At 48.7% G+C, this 23,681-nt stretch overlaps 1 protein-coding gene, 2 long non-coding RNA genes and 3 other non-coding genes across 8 annotated transcripts; 2 read left to right on the forward strand and 4 right to left on the reverse strand.

Annotated features, from left to right (window-relative positions):
• Window positions 1-781: 781 nt before the first annotated feature.
• On the forward strand, window positions 782-854 carry TRNAV-AAC (transfer RNA valine (anticodon AAC)). Its single transcript has one exon. It is a non-coding gene; the product is annotated as a tRNA-Val (tRNA).
• Window positions 855-5,291: 4,437 nt separating this feature from the next.
• Window positions 5,292-11,402, reverse strand: LOC103005610 (uncharacterized). Its single transcript, XR_450246.3, has 3 exons — window positions 11,276-11,402; window positions 7,657-7,799; window positions 5,292-5,491 (listed from the first exon to the last, which is right to left on the reverse strand). It is a non-coding gene; the product is annotated as an uncharacterized LOC103005610 (long non-coding RNA).
• Window positions 7,298-7,370, reverse strand: TRNAK-CUU (transfer RNA lysine (anticodon CUU)). Its single transcript has one exon. It is a non-coding gene; the product is annotated as a tRNA-Lys (tRNA).
• On the reverse strand, window positions 7,841-7,912 carry TRNAA-UGC (transfer RNA alanine (anticodon UGC)). The gene has a single exon. It is a non-coding gene; the product is annotated as a tRNA-Ala (tRNA).
• On the forward strand, window positions 8,124-21,566 carry TRIM7 (tripartite motif containing 7). 3 transcript variants are annotated; one of them, XM_007173486.3, is made up of 7 exons: window positions 8,124-8,157; window positions 11,895-11,990; window positions 16,005-16,235; window positions 17,049-17,071; window positions 17,358-17,473; window positions 17,993-18,028; window positions 19,939-21,566. In XM_007173486.3, exons 3-7 carry the CDS (start codon window positions 16,011-16,013, stop codon window positions 20,448-20,450), a joined length of 912 nt encoding a protein of 303 aa, XP_007173548.1. In that variant the 5' UTR covers window positions 8,124-8,157; window positions 11,895-11,990; window positions 16,005-16,010; the 3' UTR covers window positions 20,451-21,566. The 3 variants fall into 3 exon arrangements, with proteins under 3 accessions (XP_007173548.1, XP_057397749.1, XP_057397748.1); XM_057541765.1 differs by lacking the exon at window positions 8,124-8,157 and adding an exon at window positions 10,189-11,005; XM_057541766.1 differs by lacking the exons at window positions 8,124-8,157; window positions 17,358-17,473 and adding an exon at window positions 10,184-11,005 and having other exon boundaries at window positions 19,939-20,129.
• Window positions 19,375-23,651, reverse strand: LOC130707417 (uncharacterized). Its single transcript, XR_009007314.1, has 2 exons — window positions 23,484-23,651; window positions 19,375-19,702 (listed from the first exon to the last, which is right to left on the reverse strand). It is a non-coding gene; the product is annotated as an uncharacterized LOC130707417 (long non-coding RNA).
• Window positions 23,652-23,681: the final 30 nt, after the last annotated feature.

Raw genomic sequence — 23,681 nt, forward strand, 5'->3', positions numbered from 1 at the left:
TTTGGGAACAAGCATCGGCAACAGAAAAACATTTTTCAATATTATACCATCGATACTACTCTTAAATTTGCATACATGTAGATCTACATATAGCGTATGTTAAACCTCATCCCGATTCTGGACATTGAATGAGTTTTATTTTTATAAAATACTTAAAAGATTTCACTACGTTTTCAAAATTTAATAAATTTTTTCAGCTTTATTTAAATAACATCGACTTAAAATTTGATATTCACTAATTTCAATCTCCCCTTTATTCTTAATAATTTTGTATAATTTCTAAGAAATATATAATTATTTTGAAAGCATATGTGAAATTAATTTCATTGTTGCTTGTTCGTATCTAATTTACATTTTGACGAAAATATATTCAAATCTCATATATTTTGAATGTATTTGAACCCTTTAGATCTAACTGTCAATAGAGCACAAATTATCTGAAAATTTAAACCCGGCAGCTGTCTCCCTAGAAGACAGAGAGATAATGCAGAGGGTTATCCAGCCTCAAGCCACATGTTACCTTCCCTCCCACGAGGGCCGCTGCTTTCATTCACACTTTTTTTTTTTAATTGCTACACTTGATTGATTTCACTACCCACTAACGGATCGCGCTCCACAGTTTGACAAACACTGTTACCCGAGCCCACCAAGGGACCGGTAGTCCGGGGCAGAATGGTTCCGGGGGCTCTGAGCCAGCGGGTGGGCGGGGCGGAGGAGAGGATCCTGGACATTGACATGATCATAAGTCCTATAAAAGGTATGGAAAGAAAAGTTACCGTGTGTTTCCGTAGTGTAGTGGTTATCACATTCGCCTAACACGCGAAAGGTCCCCGGTTCGAAACCGGGCGGAAACAATGATGTTCCATCTTACCTTTTTTCCCCTGCTAAAAAGAGTTTCTTCCAGTTAACTTGCCTACTTCTGTCATTTGTTGCTGGAATGCATGTGCATAAAAGTACGCATAACTTTTACAGTTTTATCCATACTCCTGTCTTTTCCAGTCTATTACCAGTTCCCTTCAAGCTAATATGTTCCAGATCTCTAGGTCTGTAGTGCAAAAGCAGGTGGTCTATGTCATTAGAGCCAGACTTCACAGAACTTAAAATCCTAGAAGATTTAGAGGCAGCAAAAGGCGGGAATGCCACTCAATGACAAATGAAATATTAAAAAAAGTGCAAGAAGGAGTGCGTTGGAAACGTAGAGTGGAAGTCAGGCCGGGGAATTGTTCACAGGAAAGATAGTAGTAATAACCACACCATCTATCACAGCATGTTGACTGTGTCTGGTCCTGTTGTAGGTGTCTCCCTCTACTGTAGGTGAGGCCACTGTGGCACAGACACGTCACATAAGGTGAGCAAATGTGGGGTAGAGGAAATAGTAGACGGTGCTGAAGGACGGAGAATAGGGGAAGAAACAGGGCACCGAGAGAAGTTCAAGTTAGCACAGCCGGAAAAGCACCTGGTTCTGCCAGTGCTCTGCTGGTGCCTGGCTCCCGCTCGGCGCTGCTGGCTATCGCGACAACCTCCACCTTACGGACACCACCGTGAGCGAGTCTGAGTTTTTCTACCCTGACTGGTTTCACTCCCATCCTGCGCCTCCTCATCAACCTGTCCTCAGCGGCAGTGCAGAACAGTTGTAAAAAGAACCGTCAGTCTCTCCAGAGGTGTCTCGGTCAGCTGCCTTCTTCACCGATCCTCACTTCCTGCACATCTGTTTCGGGCCTGTGCGAAGTGACAGGTGTGTTGAGAAACGGGCTCCAGAGATCAAGGGAAAAAGGCAGCGAAGACTTCACAGAAGCAGACCAGAGGTGCTTGGAGTCCCCCAAACAGAGTTCCCGGCCGGAGAGATGTCAGTAGAGAAACACACGGTGTGGACTTTTGCAGTGCAGCCTGGAAAATGGGGTTCACACTTGCATACACCTGACGGTACACCAACTTACACGTGAGAGAAGCAACTTCTTTCCCAGGACTTCTGTCAAACTTGAAAGTCAAGTAGAGAAAACATCAAAGTGGTAAATCAAATTCTCTTTCAAGTTTCACGCTTTTTTTTTTTTCTTTTTTGGCTTCACCTCGCAGCTTGCGGGATCTCATTTCCCAGACTAGGGATCGAATCCTGGCCCTGGCAGTGAAAGCGCCGAGTCCTAACCATTGGACCTCCAGGGAATTCCCTAAAGTTTCACACATCTTAAATGCAGACAGAGCATAACCAAAAATAGCCCAGTGACGGCAAAACTTGTTAGGCCACCTGCATTCACATAACTTACACACACACAGAATCAATATCGGGCCCATCTCTTTATCATTGCTCTTTTATACTTATTTGTATGCCTTACCTGGGTTTACAGATGTAAACCCAACCAAGAATGACAGGGCCCTGTCATGCAACTTAGAGCCCTAGAAGAGTGAAGAATTTTGGACCCCACTTGGAAGAATTCTCCCAGGCTTTCCCCTGCTGACCCAATTTCTTTTTTTTTCCTCATGTTTTTCAGACTAATTTGAGATGAGTCAGTACAGTCCCTGCATCTGAGGCTCTGGACTGCCAGAGGTTCTCTTGCACCCCCTCCAAGCCGACCCAGGACTCTGGGAGGCCAGGACCATCACTCAGTCCTGTCACTCTTCTCCAGGTGGATTTAGGTCTGTGCCTCAGCTAACATAAGAGTTGTCATCGGACTTCCTTGGGGAGACAGTAAACAAATTCAATGCAACACAATTAACACCAAAGAACCAGCTGGACTGAGCAATAAGCTCCACAGAAAGCTGTCTCACGTGAGTCATATTTCTTTTGGGTTACATTTAATGCTAACTTGTCAATAGGACTTGACAGCTTTCCTAGATTCATCTTGTTTCAATTAATGCTAAAATTATTCTCTTTTTGTTGCTTAAATTGTAGCTGCTTGTCAGGGGAAGCCCCTTTAAATTGGCCCCTTGGTCGTTTCAGCATTGCCCTGGCAATTTGAGAGCATCCTTGTTTCCTGGTAGAAACTCACATTTCGGGCCTATCTATAATTTTTCCTGGATGCAGGAGAATGTTCAGGGAGCTTGATTGATTGATTGATTGATTGATTGATTGATTTTCAGTGAAGAGTAAAAGAAAAGAGCCAAATCTGGGTGTCAGGACAGTGCATGGGGCCAAAAGTCCCTGGCTCCCCCACTTCTGAGGTACCCTAGGGAAATCCTTTAAAGGATGTAAGCTTACACTGAGAGCCTATTTAATTGTAGCTTTGCTAGATCTTTACTTTTTTTTTTTTCAAATAAACCTCAACATCATTACTCTACAAAATTATTTACCTAAATCTCTCACTCAAAAGTAATTGTATTCCTTTTTGCTTTCATTTTTTAAACTTTTGTTAGAAAATTTAAAGTAGACAGAATGGTATTAGGAAACCCCAAGTACTCATCACTCAGCTTCAACACTTTTCTCTCTTCCACCATTTCTGTTTTTTCTCTACATCTACCACTTCCCATCCCACTGGCTCTTTTCTTCATAATCCTCATAGATCTCATGGAATAGCCTTCTATAGTCACTCTATTGATAATCTCCCTTTCCCTCTGGTTCTTTTATGTGTAAAACTTCAAGGTTAGGAAATAATGTTAATAGCTACAAATCTCATGAATTGGGTCCTTACCGTGGACTAGAAACTGTTCTAGATGCTGGGCATCATTGACTCCTTTGCACCGTTGCAAACCAACCTGTGGTGTGCCACTAGTAAAAGGAAACTTCATTCACTCATTCATTTACATTGCAGTGAAAAAGACAGACCAGGTCCCTGCCCTCCTGATGTTTACCTTCTGATGGGCAATTAAAATAACAAACAAATAAGCAGATAGAAAAATAATCTCAGAGAGCGATAAGGACTGTGAGAAAATTACTGAGGGTGATCTGATAGAGTGTCAGGCAGAGCACAGTATTAGAGAGATATGCCAGAAAAGATGCATCAGAAGAGGTGACAATGAGCTGAGTCAGGAAGATAAGAAAGAGCCAGCCTTCCAAATATCTCGGGGAAGAGGCCTTCGGGAGAGGGAGCAGAGAGTTCAAAGGCCCTGAAGTAGGAGTAAACTTGGTGGGTTCAAGGACGGAAGACCAGGGGCTTGGAGGCTAAGGAGCCACACCTGTACCTCCTTGGCTCTGCATTCGGATGACTGCCTCCGCACCATTTGCTGGTTTTGTTTGCAGGTGGATAGAAAAATTAGTGGAGGACGTGGGATCTTACGTCTTTGAGGACTCCCAGGCAAATGAAGAATACAGTAGAGTTTTTAACACAATGTGGAGTTTTTAAGGACAAATGAATTAACACATAGGTTCATTCAGAAAATTTCAAATAAACAATAAACACCAGCTCTAGATTCCATCTGTGACCTAATCAGTGCCTCCCCAGTGCCTCCCTCACCTCACCACAAATTGAAGGTTCAGATAAATTCTGTAATTGTCATTGAAAATGTCTAAGAGAATATCACCAGTGGCTTAGATGTTCAGGAAGATGTCTTTTGGTAACCTTAATTCATGAAAGAACCAGTGAAAGGGATTGTTCCAGTTGTTTCAAACATTTCTAGCTTTATAAGAAGAACAACAATATTAGTAAATTAAATTTAAAACCTTGAGGAAAACTAGACTTTAACATTTGCAACTGTAATACATTGAATATTAATCACAAAAGAAGTATGTATTGAAAAGAATACGTACTTTTCCCTATTCAAAAGCCTCCGCCTTGCCCTTAAGACACTAAACATCTCAAATGATAGCAGAGAGGGTTTCCCAAAATAGCCAGTGATTTTAGTTCAGTTGGTCCTGACACAGACTAGAGGAGCAGGTCGTTCTGGGTCATCTTTTTTGGCCACTCTTCCTTTTGCAGGCAGTCCTCCAGAATTAGCTTGCTCTGGTTGACATTTTGTCTTCCTCCTTACCCACAATTCACATTCCCCATGACACCAGCATGTGACTGAGACCTGCCTTTTTCCTGGGGGGACTTGCACCCTTAAACCAATGTGATATGACATAAACAGCAATGAAATAATGGGTGAGCATTTGATAATGATTGAACCTTCTCTCCTGATGCTACACAGACCATAGAAGAATGATTTTCTCAAGTTTAGTAAAGGAAAACCAGTGGCTATTAAAGATGATACTGGAGTATTTTTAGACTAATTAGAATATAGCCATGAATATATTAAACCTGGAAATAATCTTCTGTTTCAAATGAGGTTTTTAAATAAGAATATTCGTGTGGGTGGTTGATTAATAATTTACACATAATTTATATATAAACATTGTTTTAGACCACTTCACAAACTACATGCATGATCTGATAATTTATATATCCCCATATGACACCAAGACCTTTATAACATCACATACAAATTTAATGTCTTATATCTGGTTGGAGTCTTCTTGTCCAAGGAGAAAATTTGCCGAGTAAAAAATAACTGAGCAGGCCTTTCCAATGATGTCATGGCTTTGCAAGTGAAGAAAACATGATGGCCTCCCACAGAAACAGGACTGAAAAGAGAAAAAAATAATGTTGTCCTGTAGAATTAGATTAGAAACCATAAATTAGAGTGACAATGTGACCTTCAAAAATCTTTTGTCCAAGTATGTGCCTGTGAGAGGCAAAAGGAAGGTCCCTCTCCCCGTTGGCCCTGCAATGGTTATTATCCTATAGGACAGACAGTGAGGGACCCTGTTAATTTTAAGGGGGTAGGGACAGTCACATGTTAGGTTTGTTGTTAGAGCATCCCGATGCCACCAAGGCAGTGAAGAAACAGTCAATCTCATTCATGACGGGTGGGAGGTAAGATCACCCTGTAGGACCCATAGCCTGGTGATTTGTCTATTTTACATTACAACTTCATATATACCTTGACCCAGGAATCATACTTCTTGGGAATTTGCCTTTCAAATATAAGTTCAAAAGCACAAAATGACAACACTACATGCTTATTAACTGCAGCATTGATTGTAATAGCAAGAGATTGGAAACTATGAATATCCATCAGTAGGTGATCTGTTAAACTAGGATTCATCTACAGTGGAATATTATGCAGCTGCAAAAAAAGACTGAGGAAAATTTCTATGTCTTGAGATGGAAAGATCATCAAAATATAACAGAGCTGTAATTATATTATTGTGTAAAATAGGGGAAAACAAAAATATATTTGCATTAAAAAACTCTGGAAGAATATGTACATAGATCCAAAACTTGTTACCTAAGAAGGGAGGATGGAAGTTAGATTCTTTTCACTGAATATTTTTATAGATGGTTCAATTTTTGAACAGTACAGTTTATTACCTACTCAAAAGATGTTTTAAAAACTCATTTTGTGGTGCAGCCTCTGTGGAAAATGGTATGGCAATTCCACAAAAAATTAAACAGAGAAATACCATATATCAGCAAATCCACTTCTAGATATATACCCAAAAGAGGTGAAAGCAGGAATTCAAACATGTGTACTAGTAGTACACCCACGTTCATAGCAGCATTATCCACAATCGCCAAAAGATGGAAGGGACCCAAGTGTCTATCGAGAGATAAATGGATAAACAAAATGTGGTATATACATACAATGGAATATTATGTAGCCTTAAAAGGAAGGAATTCGGACACATGCTACAACATGGAAGAACCCTGAAGACATTATGCTAAGTGAAATAAGCCAATCACAAAAGGAAAAATATTGTATGATTCATCTTATATGAGGTCCCTAGAGTAGTCAAATTCATAGAGACAGAGAGTAGAATGGTGGTTGCCAGGGGCTGGGAGAAAGATAGTTAGGGAGTTAATGTTCACTGGGTACAGAGTTGCAGCTGGGGAATATGAAAAAGTTCTGGAGATGGATTGTGGTGATGGTTGCCCAACAATGTGAATGTGTTTAAAGCCACAGAGCTGTGAACTTTAAAATGGTGAAAATGAATAACAAGGTCCTACTGTATAGCACAGGGAACTATATTCAATATCTTGTAATAAACCATAATGGAAAAGAATATGAAAAACAATCTATATCTATATATCTATATCTGTCTATATTATCTTTGCTGTACACCAGAAGCTAACACAACATTGTATATCAACTATACTTCAATTTTTTTAAATGGTGAAAGTGGTCAATTTTATTATGTATGTCTTAAACAAGTTTTTAAAACCCACTTTGTTAGTAGGTAAAGGATAGATTTATCAGTGAACGGGAAAGTGACAACAAAATGCCCTAGTGAATATCACACACACGGAATTTCCCGCACAGAATTTCTTTCTTTCTTTCGAAAGCGGGTCAGGCAAGGAAGTGCTTCGTGTGACCAAAACGGACACCTCGCCCAACGTGGGGCTCGAACCCACGACCCTGAGATTAAGAGTCTCATGCTCTACCGACTGAGCTAGCCGGGCGTGTGTACGTTTTTTTTCAATAATTCTTACTTCAAGGTAGGATTTGGGCTGTATCTAGCTCCACGTTTGAAGTTAGTTGGGACAAGATCTGGCCACTAAAGACAAGATTCTTAGCAGCCCAAGAAACTCAAACTCTACCGATCGTGCTTGACTGACCATCCCTCCTACTTCTGTCCGTTTTCTGCTTGCCCTTTTCTGCCAGCGACCTCGCCCTTTTCCATCCCTGGAAAACGTACGGCTCAGTGCAGGGAAAAACTGCGCACGCTGATGCCATCGAAGAGCTCACCCTGTGATTTTTCAGTCCGAAGTTAAAGGCAGAGCCGCGGGCTTGGGCTTGTAGTGGGTGAGGGCCGCCGACTCCTCCAACCTGTGCACTCTCCACTCTTTAGGGTTTTTTCTAATGTTCTGCAAACACCCTGCATTTCGAAACTTGGAAGGAGAGGAAGCAAAACACTCACGCATACCTGCGCTGGAGATGCCGGGGATCGAACCCGGGGCCTCATACATGCAAAGCATGCGCTCTACCACTGAGCTACATCCCCACCCTTCCAGCTTGCGTTTTCCATGTTCCCTTAGTCCTTTATTGGCGAAAGGCAAGGGTGAACGGGTGGCACCGCCAGTCGCGACAACCCAAACGCAGCAAAGCTCGGCGGCCAGCGTCGGGAGCTGTTCCAGGGTCCTCTACTGATTCTAGGCGAGCGGACCTCTACCGAGGGTCGCGCGGGGGGAGCACAGGACCGGGATAAACCCTTGGAGGCAGCGGGGAAAAAGAAGGGAAAGTCATCCGGTACGATGCCCAAAATGAACTGTGAGCCGAAAAAAGGAAAGTTAAGACGGGTGCAGGATGTTACTTTTGTTAAACAAAAAGAGGGGGGAGTGTAGCAAAATATGTAATATTTGTATAAAGTAATTCAGAATTGCAAAGTTGATTGCTTGGGATTGTAAGGGGACTGGGACGTAGGCGATGGGCAGATTTTTCACTGTTAACTGCTCTGTATATCTGAATTTTGAGCCACATTTAAATCAGTTCAATCCAAGAAAAGTTTACCGAGCTCTACTATGTACCAAGAACTGCTCTAGAAAACTGGAGGTTCAACCGTGAACAAAACTGACATAGTCCATTACATCTATCAGCTCGTATTCCAGAGGAGGTAGAGTGCTAGAGAGAAAACAGAGCCAGCGTTGAGGGAGAGAATGTAGTAATGTGTGATTCTGAGAAGATGACTTTTGAAAAAAGGCTTGAAGGAGATGGGACCTGAGCCATGCAGGTATCTGAGGAAAGAGAGGTCCAAGTAAAGGTAACAGCCAGTTTAAAGGCCCTAAGGTAGGATCTTTCTGACATGTTATTGCAGGAATAGAAAGGAGGTCCATGTGGCAGGGGAGAGTGATAGGAGATGAGGGTGGAGAGGTTGTGTGCAGGGGATGGAGAGGAAGAATGGGTAGGGCCTTTAGACGATTGTGAAGCCTTCGACTTTTACTTTGAGAGAGATGGGAGCCACAGGAGGATTTGAGCAAAGGAGAGCCCCTATCTGATTTAACATTTTAACAGGATTGTTCTCACAGCTGGGTGGAGAAGATAGGGCAGGAGTGGGACAGAAGGGGAGAAAACTGTTGTGATCATCAAATTATAGGAGATGATGCGGTGGAGGGGGTGAGAGAGTGAGGAGATGCTGAGGACTGTGAGTGGGGCCTTCGCATTTCCCCTGTCTGGGGGAGCCCCAGAGGACTCAGCCCTTTGGGCCTGAGCACCTGGAGGGGTGGAGGTGTTAACTGGGATGGGGTGGGGAAGGCTGTGGGAGGAGCAGGTGGAGGGGCAGAGCAGAAGTGCATTGTGGAAACGGTGAGTGTGTGCCTCCCCCTTAGAATGCTGCATGTGGAGATGCTGCCCAGTGAGTTGGATGTGGGAGCCAGGCATCCTAGGAAGAGCTGGGCTGGGGATTTGTACTGTGGAGCAGGGAGAAGGTCTTTTAAGCAAGAAAGTGGAAGAGATCACAAAGAAGTGAGTATAGACAGAAGTCCAAGGGTTGAGCAAGGGCTGGGAGAGGAGGAGGAAACCACCGCGGTGGCCAAGAAGTGGGTAGGAGGCCATGGAGGTGGGGGGAGAGTCAGGGAGTACAGCATCCGGGAAGGCGCTGAGAAAGGGTGTCCGGAAGGAAGAAGCATCAGAGGAGAGGGGAGGTAAGGCCTGAGAAGGGGCCTGCTTTCACCTTTGGGTTAGGATCGCTGTGGTCACTGGTGACCTTGACAAGAGCAGTTTCTGAGGAGGTTGGGGAAGAAAATCTGCCCCAAGTGCCCTCCAGAGGGAGTGAGGTGAGAGAGGGTGTGAGCAAATCACACTGGCAGTTCTGGGCGGGGGTTAGGGGGACTGTAGAAACGAGCTAGAGAAACAAAGGATTAGGTTTTGGAGGGGTATAACACCGAATAAAGTGGGGGAATTGACTGTAACTGTATCTTGCTTTAAAAAAATAAAAATAAAGAATAAACGGGGAGGCGGGGGGGGGGCACAATCGCGGGAGAGGTAGCTACAAAAGTGGATACAAGGCCACGCTTGGGGGTCGGGGGCAAGAGTCAGGTTCCAGACTCTAAATTTAGCTCAGCACAGGGCCGGACAAACCTGAGCTCCAGGAACCTGACACTGGTCCGGCGCCAGGCCCTCGGGCTGTGCTGGGTCGGCCTCGGGCGGCAACTGGGAGTGGCGCCCAGATGGGCGTGTGCTTCCACCTGTCCCGGCCCGTTTCCCAAGGCTGACTGGGTCAGGCTGGGGCGGCCCAGACAGGCTCGCGTCAGGGTTGAGAGAAGGGAGAGACGGAGAGAGGGCGCCGCGGGACCCAGGAGGCCGCGGGCCAAGGCGGGATATTGAGGGGCCCAGAACGGGAGCGCGGAGCACTGGCCTGCACTGAGATCCCCTCGCCCCGTGCTGCCCGGTCAGCTATCAAAGCGCACCCTCCCCTCACGTTTCCCATCCTGGCGCACCCTCCGCTCAAGTCTCTGCCAGCAGGCGTCAGCCCCGCCCTTCTTCTTCCCGTGGGCGCTCGGAGGCCCGCCCCGGCCGCTGCGCCGGGAGCGGCGTACCGTAGGGTAGGGTAGCCTCTCCCGCGCCGCCCGACTTGGGTGAGCCGAGGGTGCGCATGGCGGCGGTGGGGCCGCGGACTGGCCCGGGCGCCGGGGCCGAGGCGCTGGCGCTGGCGGTAGAGCTGCAGGGCGAGGCGACCTGCTCCATCTGCCTGGAGCTCTTCCGGGAGCCGGTGTCCGTCGAGTGCGGCCACAGCTTCTGCCGCGCCTGCATCGCGCGCTGCTGGGAGCGCCCGGGCCCCGGGGCCACCGCCGCGTCCCACAAGTTGTCCTGCTCGCTGCCCTGCCCGCAATGTCGCGAGCCCGCGCGCCCGGGCCAGCTGCGGCCCAACCGGCAGCTGGCCGCGGTGGCCACGCTGCTGCGGCGCTTCAGCCTGCCAGCGGGCGCGCAGGGGGAACGCGGGCCTCCGGAAGCGGTGGCGGCCGGGTGCGCGCAGCACCGCGAACCGCTCAAGCTCTACTGCCAGGACGATGGACGTGCTATTTGCGTGGTGTGCGACCGCGCCCGCGAGCACCGCGCTCACGCCGTGTTACCCCTGGACGAGGCGGTGCAGGAGGCCAAGGTGAGCGCCGTCCCCACCCCTGCGCGTCCCCGGGACCCCCAGTCCCCGTTCCGCGTTCCCGCGCAGGCAGGAAGGCCCAGGTGAGCCCCTGCTTCTTTTCCCTTATCCCATGCTGCGCAGCATTGGCTTCGGAACTGAGCGCAGCTCTCCCGCTGTCACCCCCGACACCACCAATACCACCTTCCCAACCCCCTCGCGTTTCCCTATGGGCCCCTACTGGACCGCCTGCACGATGCCCCACAGATTTGGAGATTTTCTTTCTGTCGGTACCTGGCTTTGAGCGGTTTCTCCGTCACACCCACACATTCGCTACCCCCAGTCTCAGCCCTTTCCCTGGGCATAGCTCTGTTCGATGTTCTCACGTCCTGTGGCCGAGTGGGACGACCTTCCCAAGAGGTCGGGGTAAGGGGGTGGGCGGCTCCAGGGCTGAGTAGAGAGCCAAGAGCCATCTGGGATTCTGGCACCTCCCTTTCCTGCCAACTTGCTAGGGTGTGCGCGGAGGCCTGTGGCACAGTCCCCAGGCTTTCTTTGCTCTTACCCTGCTCCGGCTCTCCCACCCAGAGGGCTTTCTGATGGTGGTGAGGAGAGCAGAAGAGAGGACTAGGCAGGTTGGGCTGCTGGGGGGGCTTGATTTCAGCCTGGATTGTGCACCGATGGTCTTGAGGACGGGAGACCCTGAGGCCTTTGGAGTCGCCCAGCAGTTGTCCTGTACCCTTACGTGTAGCCTGTGCAGGCTGTAGCCATCCCGACGTCCAGAGGTGGCTTCAACCCTGCCTCCTCCTCCTCAATGAACAGGGCCTTCCCTTTCTCCTGGGTGGCTTCAGGAAGGCACGCGTGGGAGTTGCCAGAATCCTCTCCCCACAATGTCCTCCTTCTCACTCTTCCGCAGGAGCTCCTGGAGTCCAGGCTGAAGGTCTTGAAGAAGGATCTGGAGGACTATGAGGAGTTTCGTTCCACCGAAGAGAAGGAGAGCAAGGACCTCCTGGTGAGCATGGCAACCCCCAGGTTGGCTCCCCTGGGTGACAACAGAGGGCCACCCGCCACTCTGGCTAGGTGTGTGCAGCTTTGGAGTGTGTGCCTGTGGAACAGCAGAGGTGGATTTTAGAAATATAATGAGATGCATATGATATAGGGTGACCGTGTCATTTATCATATAACCAGAGCTTTTGAGAGTGAAAGGGAGGGCTGAAATAATTATTTTAGAACAGCTGGCTTGAAGTGGAACTGTCCAGGTGAATCAGGATGTATAGTCCCCCTAATATTACATAACACCCCAGTTAGGGTCTGTGGAGCATCTTGTAATTGAACACATTAATATTTCTATAGCGCAACATGAATATTCATACTAAGTGGGAGTCTTCTGTCAGTCTGTGGCATATTTTACCACCAAAGGAGTTATGAAAAAAACTTTTTTTCATTTTTAGAGTTTTTTAGATTTTGACATCGAGGCTAGGGGAGAGGGGTTGGGGGGATGGGGGAGGGGGATGGCAGAGCTGCTCCCCACCCAGCAGAGGGCGGGAGGTTCCGGGACTTGGGTTTTCAGCAGCCGATTGTGCTAGCACCCACCTGCCCAGCGCTTGGGGTGATATTTTGTCTTCCTTGAAGTGGAACAGGAAAGTGAAATGGGGTTCATTTTGGTTAAGGTGGGCAAATGTGGGTCACTGTCATTTTCTATCTCGAAAATTCAGTGCCTAGCTCAAAAAATAAGGGTTAAGAGAATGAAAGGATCCACTAGGGCCTGTTAGGGCAGGGCTCTTAAGTTCTGGAGTTGGAAAATGGAGGGAGAGGAACCTGAGGGCCGCCCCCCACCCTTAAGGGAAGGAGGTGTGGGATGAAGGGGAGGACCCTGTGTACAGGTGCCCCAGGGTCCTTCCCTGACCCTGAACTGCATCTGGTACACCTGCATCCCATGCACATCTCAGGCATTCTCTTCTGAACATTCACTTCCCTCCACAAGGAAGGGCTCACCCCTCACCCCTCCAGATCTCCACCCTGCTCTGCTGGAAAAAAGAGTAAGCGTGTGGCTCTTTGGCCATTGCTGTACATCCATGACCCAGAGGGCCTTCTCCAGCTTGGGCAGCTTCATGATCTCTGACCCCACACCCCATGACATTGCTTAGCACTTTCTACTCTGTCCTACACCCACCCAGCCTACCCCTCTCTGGCCCACACATCCTTTATGATTACAAAATACCTGCTTAATGAGACAACCATTGCTGCTATGAGAACAAGGAGAATGAATATTTTTATTTGAAAATGCTCTTACCATTTAGAGGAGTGGTTCTCAACTGGTGGCAATTTGGGGCCCCAGGGGACATTTGGCAATGGCTGGAGATATTTTTGGTTGTCAACACTGGGGCAGGCGTGCTACTGGTGTCTACCTGTAGAGGCCAGGGTACTGCTTAAACATCCTGCAATGCATAGGACAGCCCTCCACCACAAATAATTATCTTGCCCCAAATGTCAATAGCGCCGAGGTTGGAAACCCCGATTTAGAGTATTTTGGTAAATATTGTCCTACTTGTGTTATTTCCTTGGGAGACCACATGCTATAATTGCAAGAAGCTTGGACTCTGGGGTCAGACTCCCTGGATTAGAATCCTGACTTCCCGCTTCCTGGTAACGCACCTCTCTGTGTTGGTCTTCTCATTTTTAAATCAGGATGAGAGTGCACCCACGTCACTGGGTGGTTGTCAGCATTGAGGGAGTTAATGCCCGTAAAGTTCCCTGTGCTGCTGCTGGCTGCTCGCCCAACATCCTGAAGACTGGGGAGCAGTGAACTGAACCCAGGTCTCCTGACTTCAGAACCCACTTATAGTCTCCTCTTCCAGCCACCCCCTCCTCCCCTAGAGTTTTCAGGGAAGAGGAACTTTGACATTTGAGCTTGTCCTGGAGGGATGGAATCCTTCTCACTGGCCACGAGAGGCCTCACTGGTTATATCATGCAGAGTCCCTCCCAGGTGTTCATGTAAAGAATCAAGAGGATCAGGAGCGAGAGTCTGTGTCTGAAAACACAGGGGTGAAAATCCCGTGGATAGTGGTAATGCAGAGAATAGAATAGAAAGCTTGCACACAGCATACTCTTACTTAGGTCGCTGTGGGTGTGCTGTTACCTCTGATCACTGGCATTGATTTCCCTTCCTTCTTTCTACTTTTCTGCATTTCCAGGTTTTGTATGATGAACATGTGTTGCCTTTGCAATTGCTAGACAGAAAAGGTGCTCTTTAAAATGAAGTAAAGTGAAGAGTGAAAGTTGGAGGGGTGACAAATGTTAAAGTACAAAATTCAAATGAGTAAAATTTAAAGATCTTACTGACTTTATTCAGTGATTCATAAATCAGCCAACATCCCATCTTGCGGAAAGAAGGAAGTTCTGAAGAGCTGTACAAGGCAAGAGACTTTACAGGCAGAGGAAGCAGGAACAAGGAAGTTGTACTAGGCAAAAAAGTGGGTTGGCCACAGAGGCTCATGAGTAGAATAGTTGTTTTGACGGTTAAGAAGGCTTTTCATTGGCCCAACAGCATGGGCTCCCACTCACCAAGAATGATCTAGCAACTGCTGCTGCCCAATGTTCAGCCTGGCAGCAACAGAACCACTGCAGAGGCCTGATATAACATCATCCTTGAAGGAAACCAGTTACTTGGTAGCAGATGGATTGCACTGGACCTCTTCCACCCTGGAAGGGACAGCATTTTATCTTGGCTGGAACTGACACATTTCTGAATAAGAGTTGTCTTTTCTGCCTGCAGAGCCCAAGCCAGCACTACTAAGGACTTATAGACTGTTTGATTCATCAACATGATTTATGATCCCAAAGTAGTTTGGGTGTCTGATTAGGGAGGGCATTTAAACATAAGAAGTGCTGTGAAGGTAGATGTATTTTAAATTTATTTCCAATCTTGCAGTTTTGATATCCTATTAGTACATGTTTTTAATACTGTGAATATGCTTCTTTAAATGTGAGACCTGCCATCATCTCTCCATGTAGATACTTCCCTCACCCTTGCAGCCTAACAATGAATTAGGGCACTTTGTTGGCCTGCTTGTCTGACAGCCAGTGACATCGTTGATTTACTTTAAGTTCCTACGTCTTAGAATGAGTTTTCATCAGCAGCCCTCACTCCACAAAGGTTTTGCTTCAAAGCCACACCTTAAAGTTGCCTTATAAATCATATATTATATCATTGCTGAAAATGTTGAACTAAACCGAAGTGAGAAGAGTTACATACAGCATTACGTTTGAGATCTCACTCTGTGCTATCAAAGATGTTTTCCAACTCTACAATAACTTGAAACCATCATGTGTTTGGATGCTCTAATTTCAGCAGAATAAAGATCGTAAATTTGGTCACACACACAAAAAAGTGGGTTGGCTATTGCAAAGTTGCTTTCCCTGTAGGGGATGGCAGGGGTTTATCAGGCAGATTACTGAACAAATACTGATCAGGCCATTCCTTATAGGCTGGTTTAAGGTAACATTTGTGGGAGAGCTGAAACTGTCATTAGGTCTCGGTTCGGTGTTGTGGGGCTTAACATAAGCGACTCCATTTGGGGCCTGTTGTCTTGTTTTTAACACAAAATGAATGTGTTTGGGGACCTCAGTTTAATCCTTAACAGTGACTGCAGGAGGCACTATTTTATCCCTCCCACTTTTCAAATAAGGAAACTGCAGCCCTGGGGGGTTCTGGGGTGAGTTTGAAGTTGCCCTAGGTTGGTGGGAGAGCCTAGGTTGGTGGGAGAGCCCAGGTCTAAAGAGACACATGGGCGCCACTGTGACAGGGAAAGGGAAAGCACGTGTCGAGGCTGCTGCGTGCTCGGAATTGGGACATTTAAACCAGAGCGTGTGCACGGTGGGCATGCGTGCGTGTGTCTCTGACCCCTGAGCAGTGAGGGGGATGGACCCCTGCCCTGTGGGATGGCTCAGAGGCTTCTATCCGAATGCTGTGTCTCAGATGCCCACATCCCTTTGCCCTCTTCAACTTCACCTCTCCTGGGACAGAAGCAGATGGCGGCCGAGCGAGAGAAGGTTGGGGCGGAGTTCCAGGCTCTGCGGGCCTTCCTGGTGGAGCAGGAGGGCCGGCTCCTGGGCCGCCTGGAGGAGCTGTCCCGGGAGGTGACACAGAAACAGAATGAGAACCTGGCCCAGCTTGGGGGTGAGATTGCCCAGCTCTCCAAGCTCAGCAGCCAGATCCAGGAGACAACTTGCAAGCCTGATCTTGACTTTCTCCAGGTGAGCCTGGCTTGGCCTTGGTATGAGTCATTTATCCTAAGGCAGGAGGCATGAATTTATCCCTCCCACTTTTCAAATGAGGAAACAAGAATGGCAGCGAGAATAGAATCAGATCCTATGAGTTTAGCAGAATCACACATCTGGAGCCAAAGTGAACTAGAGAGAAGAGCGCTGATTTTCCTGGGGTTAGAGGTCTAAAGGGATGTGATAAAAACTTTCTTGACCATGATCCACAATAATATATCTTACGATGTATTCTATTATATACATTGTGACAAAAGTCTCAGAAAATGACACTTACCTGTATTACATGTGATGCACGTTGATGTTTTTTATTCTGTCTTATTTCCTTCTAAAATAAATAGTCACAATCCACTAAATAAACTTCACTAGTCACAAATGGATCAAGAATGGTCATTTAAGGGAATTCCCTGGACTCTGTACTTCCACTGCCGGGGGCCTGGGTTCAGTCCATGGTCAGGTAACTAAGATACCACAAAGCCATGAGGCCAAAAAAAAAAAAAGGTCATTTAAAAGGCACTAATCTGAGTGATGACCGGTTGTTGCATAAGAGCTGTCACTTGTCTTGGATGATGTTGAAAGCAGAGGCAACACTGGGTCCTAGCACTTGGCTCCAGTGATGATTCTGTAATAAATGGGAGCATCGGGAAGCAGTTGCCACCTGGGGCCCATGCAGGAGGTAGGGGGTGATACACCTGCTTATTGCTTATTCCTCTGGAAGGAGGGCAAGGGTCCAGTTTTATTTTCTCAAAGGTGAATGCTGATTTGGTTTTCTCTCATTGTTCTTTCCAGGAATTCAAAAACACACTAAGCAGGTGAGTGGACCTAACGATACCTTGGGCCTCTCTAAGCTGGCTCTTCTTTTCCACTTAGCTTCCTCTCTTCATTCCCCACCCCTGACCTCTCACCGCCCGATCCCCCCACTGCCTTACCTGGGTACCTTCTGAGGCAAACATCTGCTGCCTGGCCATGGGTATTCGGCACGGGGTCAGGCTCTCCTTTTCACCTCTCCCCACCCAGAGGACCTCACCATCCTAATTGTCAAGCCCAGTGGGAGTGGGACAGTGTTAGTGGGCCTTCCTCAGGGTCCTTGTCCTGCAGGTGCAGCAATGTGCCTGCCCCCAAGCCAACCACAGTCTCTTCTGAGATGAAGAATAAAGTCTGGAATGTTTCTCTCAAGACCTTTGTCTTAAAGGGGCTGCTCAAGAAGTTCAGAGGTAGGGGCTTGTGTGTGGGGCTGGGCCCTGCAGTCCTGGTGGTGGTGGTGTGTTTCTGGTGGTTTGGGGTCCTGAAGATGTGCCTTTCCAAAAGCTGTGTGATAAAACAGGAACTAGGGTGTGTCAAGGCCAGACTGGTGCGGGGAGGCGGTGGTGGCTAATTTATTTAGAACCCCCGCCCCTACCCCAGGGCATGAAGCTTCCCCTGGGGACAGATGGAGTAGAGGGGCACTGGGGGCAGAAAGAAGGATGAGGAGGGAGAGCTCAGCTCAGAATGGCTCCAGACAAAAGAGGGGGAAGTGGGAGAGGTAGAGCTAGAATACAGCCCCCTCCCCACCCCCATGATTGGCCCAGCACTTGCCCATCAACTAACTCTAGGGTATCTGGGGAGTGAGTGAACCCCCAGATATTTGACATTTACAGTGGGGCTGTAAATGTCAAGAGGTGGTGTCACCGTTGTTGCCAAATAGAAATTTCCCATGTCATTCACACACAACCTGCTTTGTTTCTCCTCTTCAGAGGATCTTCGGGGAGAACTGGAGAAGGAGGAAAAAGGTATGATGGCTGTTTTAACAGTGAGTGCCCGTCATTTGGCCATGTAGAGATCCAGTGACTGTCTCTCGGGGCTCTGTGCATGGTTGGTTCCTTCCGCTCATCCACCTCAGCAACTTTGCCATCGACTGCCCTTTCTTCCTCATCCTCACAATTCTGATTCCTTCGGGCCACAGTGGGGCCCATAGGCCTATAAGTTGTTCCAGAGCAGGAGTGCCCTGCATCTTGAGATACTTAGATCAGGGAGTGCTTGTCGGTCACCTGGACAAGCCTCTCGTCCCTGTTCCCGCTCCCAGAGAGATGGAGACCTCTCCTGGGGACAGGGATTATGTGTAGGGATCAGGGGAAGCAGGAGGAGACTGAAGACAGGAAGGGAGGCGGTTATCACTCCTGCAGGGCTCTGGGGTGAGTGGGATCTAACCCCAAGGGGAAGGGAAGTGGGGAGGAGAGGGCACATATTCCTGATGCTGATGACTGAGCTAAATCAGATCTTAGTCGGGAAGAATCTATACCAACTGAGTCAGACTATGTCCTCCTCTGCTCAGAACCCTGTGACAGCCCTGCCCCTCTCACTCAGTAAGGGCTGGAGTCCTTGCAGTGGTCTTCAAGGCCCTACGGGATCTGGCCTCACTGCACACTCTTCCCCTGGTTCACTCCGTGCAGCCACACACAGTCCTTGCTGCTCCTGGAAGGCACCAAGCACACAGCTACTTCAGGGCCTTTGCACTGCACTGGCTATGCCAGGGCCTGGAACACCCTTCCCCCAGACAGCTGCATGCATATCTGACTTGCTCATCTCCTTGATGTCTGTGCTCAAATGCACCTTTTCAGTAAGGCCTTCCCTGGCCCCTCTAGTTGAAATTACAGCCTGCTCTCCTGATCCCTCTATCATTTATTGTCTCTCCTCCTTCTCCCCATAGAAAGGAAGCTGCAGGAGGGCAGGGATACTCCACGTGGGATTCTCAGGGCCCAGAACAGACCTGGAACATAGTAGCACTTACAACAAGTGTGCATATTTTAACTTTTTATTATGGAAAATTTCAAACATACACTAAAGTAGAGAGAAGAGCATAACGAGTATTATGTACTCATCATACACCTTCATCAATTATTGACTTGTGGCTAGTATTTTTCATAAACACCCCTACCCACGTCTTCCTACTGGATTATTTTGCAGCAAACCACAGATTACTCTCATTTCCGTAAATATCTCAGTATGTTGTCTTTAACGAGATAGACTTTAAAAAAAACATAAACACAAAACCATTAAAAAAGCATAAACACAAAACCAACATCATAACTAAAAAATTAATGATTCTTTCCAGTATCTAGTGTCCAAAATCCCCCACTTGTCTTTTTTTTAAATTTTATTTTTTCAATTTAAGTATCATTAATTTACAATGTTTTGCCAATCTCTGCTGTACAGCCCCAATTGTCTTTTTTTTTCTCTTTTGGGCTGCGTTGGGTCTTCATTGCTGCACGCAGGCTTTCCTCTAGTTGTGCGAGCGGGGTCTACCCTTCGACGGGGCGCACGGGCTTCTCAGCTTCTCATTGTGGGGGCTTCAGTAGTTGTGGCTCGCGGGCTCTAGAGCGCAGGCGCAGTCGTTGTGGCGCAGGGGCTTATTTGCTCCACTGCATGTGGGATCTTCCGGGGACCAGGGCTCGAACCTGTGGAGCCTGCATTGGTAGGCAGAGTCTTAACCACTGCGCCAGTGGGGAAGGCTGCCCGGGGTCTTTTAAATTGGATTTGTCAATCTGTTTGAATTGAGATCCAAATCAGGTCCATAAATTGCCTTTCTGTGATTTCAACACCTACTTAATGAGGGGGCGGTGGGAGTGGGGGGAGGGGAGCCGTGCAAGGACGCTGCATGGGACGTCTCCTCCCTGTCTTCCCCCCTCCCCAAACCCCGCAGTGGAGCTGACCTTGGACCCCGACACGGCCAACCCCCGCCTCATCCTCTCTCTGGACCTTAAGAGCGTGCGCCTTGGACAGCGGGCCCAGGACCTGCCCAGCCACCCGCGCCGCTTCGACACCAACACGCGAGTTCTGGCATCCTGCGGTTTCTCCTCCGGGAGGCACCACTGGGAGGTGGAAGTGGGCTCCAAGGACGGCTGGGCCTTCGGCGTGGCACGCGAGAGCGTGCGCCGCAAGGGCCTCACGCCCTTCACCCCCGAGGAGGGCGTCTGGGCGCTGCAGCTCAACAGCGGGCAGTACTGGGCGGTGACCAGCCCTGAAAGGACGCCCCTCAGCTGTGGGCACCTGTCCCGCGTGCGGGTCGCCCTGGACCTGGAGGTGGGGGCCGTGTCCTTCTATGCTGCGGAGGACATGCACCACATCTACACCTTCCGTGTCAACTTCCAAGAGCGCGTGTTCCCCCTTTTCTCTGTCTGCTCCACTGGCACCTACTTGCGAATCTGGCCTTGAGGGGCATTGCCTGGCCTCCCCGAGGGGGTCAGTCAGTCACGGGGGAACTCCTCCTAGTCCTGGCTGCCCACGGGAAGGCATGTTGCCCTCGGATGGAGCCTCCTGGTCACTCTGGGTATGCCCTCCAGACTCTTGCCCCAGGCTGCCTTAGAGGGGCTTCCGCAGACTACAACATCAAAGACATGAGAATGGGCTGTTGGGGAAAAGGGCTCTGAGGTCAGTTGAGCAGGGGAAGAGATGCTTTGGACCCTCCTGGCATGTCTCCTGCCTGTTGTCCGCGTGTGGATTTGGCCTGAGCTGTGAGGAGGTGCAGGTGGATGAGGACAGGAGCCCAGCTCCACCAGAGGTGCTTCCTATCACTACCCCAACTCAGCAGGGCTTCTGGTTCTGTGGAACAAAACCAAGCTCTGGTCCCGTGCCATCCTCAGTTGCAAGCGGGCAGGTTCCTGCCAGGCCAATCAGGTTCATGATCCCTTCTGCTTTGCCTTCCTGTCAGCTGCCAGCTCTGCCTTCAGAGACCTGAATCTAGCTGGCCTGACGAAGTTGTCTACTCAGGGAGGATCACTGTACTTCCAGCTCAGTGGAGAGTTTGGGCCAGAACTGGTAGGAGACCCTTGATCTGTACATGAGGGAAAAGCCCAGGGTAACAGCATATAGGCATTGCTGCCGTCCCATATGGCTTAGCCTGATGACAGAGTGTATGTACAATACATCCTTGGCCACAGTGACTGCTCTGTGTTCTCAAGTTTGCCTAAACCCTTTTCAAGTGCCAAAGTACAGTCTCCCTTGGGTAAGGAGACCAAAGATTCTGGAATTTTGAAACTCAAGGTGGCACTTATAATTTTACAGAAGAAACTAACACCAGCATGGAAATGCACAGAGCACAGGCATGCCCCTGACAGACACTTCCTGGAGCTTCCCAAATGTATGCCAACAGCAGAAGACCCTGGTGCCAAGGCCTGCTCAGCCTGTACCCTGGAGGGTGTTATTCCCTTGGCTAATTGTTCCCCAGCTTCTGCATGGCTGGGCTTCTGGGAGAGTGGAGGTGGGCTGTTCCCTGCTTAGTATGCTCCAGGAAAGGGGGATGGGGAGATGGAAATACAGACTGTGAGCTCATTCCTAGGGTGCCTTGGCTCATTCTTAACGCCCCCAGTCTGAATGCAAGAGCACAATTATGAGCAAAGGTTTCTGCCAGACTGAGCATGTGTGTTTATCTGTGTGAGGAACATCTGCATGTGTGTTTATATCTCAGATCTCAGGAACGGGGGGCAGGGCCATGTGGATTTTGGAGAGGGCGTTTATGAGCATGCATATAGGGTTTAGGTGCAAACAGACATAGGTCAGTATGGTCACACCCTATTTTTGATTTGTAGTTGTAAAATATTAGCCACCCCATATTTAGGTGAAAGCCAAAGGTTTCCTTCCCCCACGACCTAGCTACCCAGCTAGATGAAATCCAGTCTCAGACCTAATTCTGTCCTGCACACATTGTTTAGACAGACGTGTTGGCATGCAGGGGCAGTGACCATCAAACAGTCTGATCTGCAAGCATCTTGGAGTTTCCATGCTCTGTCCCTGAGATACTTCAAGCACACTTTGCATACAAGGGACGGTAAGAGAGATGTTCTTGTCGGGGCAGGCATGACACTTTTCTAGAGGCAATCTAGAGATACAGCACTAGGCAGTCAGAATCCAGTGTCCTATGGGCTGGGGGCAGGACCATTGAAGAGTCCAGCCTACAGCAGCATCCCAGAGGGTGAACCCTATGTTGTGTTCATACATGGAGAGTAGCTCTAGAACACTGTAGCTAATCCATGTATTTGAATACCACTGATTTCCACAAGGAAAATCCATTTCTAACATTCACTTATTAATTAAATTGCCTAATGCTATCATCAAGCCTTAATGTTATCCGGGCTTGTATGGCTTTTGGATTGAGTAGCACAATTACCCTTTATATCATCTAACAACTGTGCTGAAGTATTGCAGCACATTACAGGTCACAGAAGGTAGGGTGACTGTAGGTTCAGGTCTGGGCACTGCAGGGGTGGCTGTGTTTATATTTTCAGCTTTTGTATTTGTGAATGTGATTGTGTGTCTATCAGAGTTTGCAGAATAACTATGTAGATATATACATATTCGAAGAGATGTAACAACAATTACATAACAATTACACGTGGACAGTACGACAGATGTTCTCTCTTGGTCACCAGGGTGGTGCAGTGACTTAGGATGTCACAAGGCTGGTGTGAGAGTATGCCTGTGTGTGTGCATTTTCCTCTCCCATCCTTTGACCATCATAAGATCTCTGAGATGTCTGGGCCTCTGAGAGTAATGACTGGCCTAACTTGGGTTCCTTCTGACTCCATCCATTCATTGGTCCTAGATCCTTGTGAGCTGCTGAGACATGAAAACCCACATCCTTGAAACCAGACCCTCTCACACCACTCTTCAGCATCCAGACAAGAGGGCACCCAGTGACCTAAGTCATCTGGCCTTGCAGGGACCAAAGGGCGGGTTGGGCCATCAGACCAAGTTCCACCAACTACAGCCGCAGTTTCTGACCATTTCCGGGCTAGGGCTCCTGTCCCTCACCTGGGCTCTCAATCTCTTCCCTTTGCCCCGTGGGCCCTTTTGGGGGCCTCGATGGAACCAGCTCCCCCAAAATTCAAGACGGGCCCCTAAGGATTTCCTTTTCCTAATTTGCCTTAAGTTGCGGTAGGGGCTAGGGACCTCCTGTCCCATTCCAGTCCTTCACACACCGACCTTTTGATTTTCCCACCTTTCTCTACCAATCTTTCCCTCCTGATCACCCATCCAGCCCAGACCTGGATTCCTCTCAGGACAGGCATACTGACACCCTTCCTCTAGCCCTCCTCTTAGAGCCCCGACCTCGGACCCCTACTGTCATAGGACCTCTATCCTCAACAAGTCTTCGCCCCAGACCCCCAAGCCGGGCGGAAGACCCCGGGCCCTCCTCGTATTCAGCCCACTGGTGGCCCCGCCCCCTCCCGCAGCGCGCCCCGCCCTCACCAGATCTCTCACAGCTTCCGCTCCCCAGCGGGCGCAACGCCGTCCTCCCTCCTCTGGGCCCTCTCCCAGGATTTGCAGCTCGGCCTGCGACACTGACACTGACGCCGCAGCTGAGGTGGCGGCAGCCGGACGGGGCGCTCACTGGCCGAGGGACGTGGGCCCCGCCTGTCGTCGCTTAACTCCTGCATGTTGGTGTCT

The sequence above is a fragment of the Balaenoptera acutorostrata genome, chromosome 2 (assembly GCF_949987535.1).
Source record: "Balaenoptera acutorostrata chromosome 2, mBalAcu1.1, whole genome shotgun sequence".
In the NCBI taxonomy this organism is placed as follows: Eukaryota; Metazoa; Chordata; class Mammalia; order Artiodactyla; family Balaenopteridae; genus Balaenoptera; species Balaenoptera acutorostrata.

What these genes read in the sequence shown, in the direction of transcription:
- TRIM7 (XM_057541765.1), top strand. Translation starts at nt 10,499, where the DNA reads ATGGCGGCGGTGGGGCCGCGGACTGGCCCGGGCGCCGGGGCCGAGGCG. An exon ending in AGGCGGTGCAGGAGGCCAAG is followed by an intron (nt 11,006 to 11,894) that starts GTGAGCGCCGTC and finishes ACTCTTCCGCAG; the next exon opens with GAGCTCCTGGAGTCCAGGCT. An exon ending in ACTGGAGAAGGAGGAAAAAG is followed by an intron (nt 18,029 to 19,938) that starts GTATGATGGCTG and finishes CAAACCCCGCAG; the next exon opens with TGGAGCTGACCTTGGACCCC.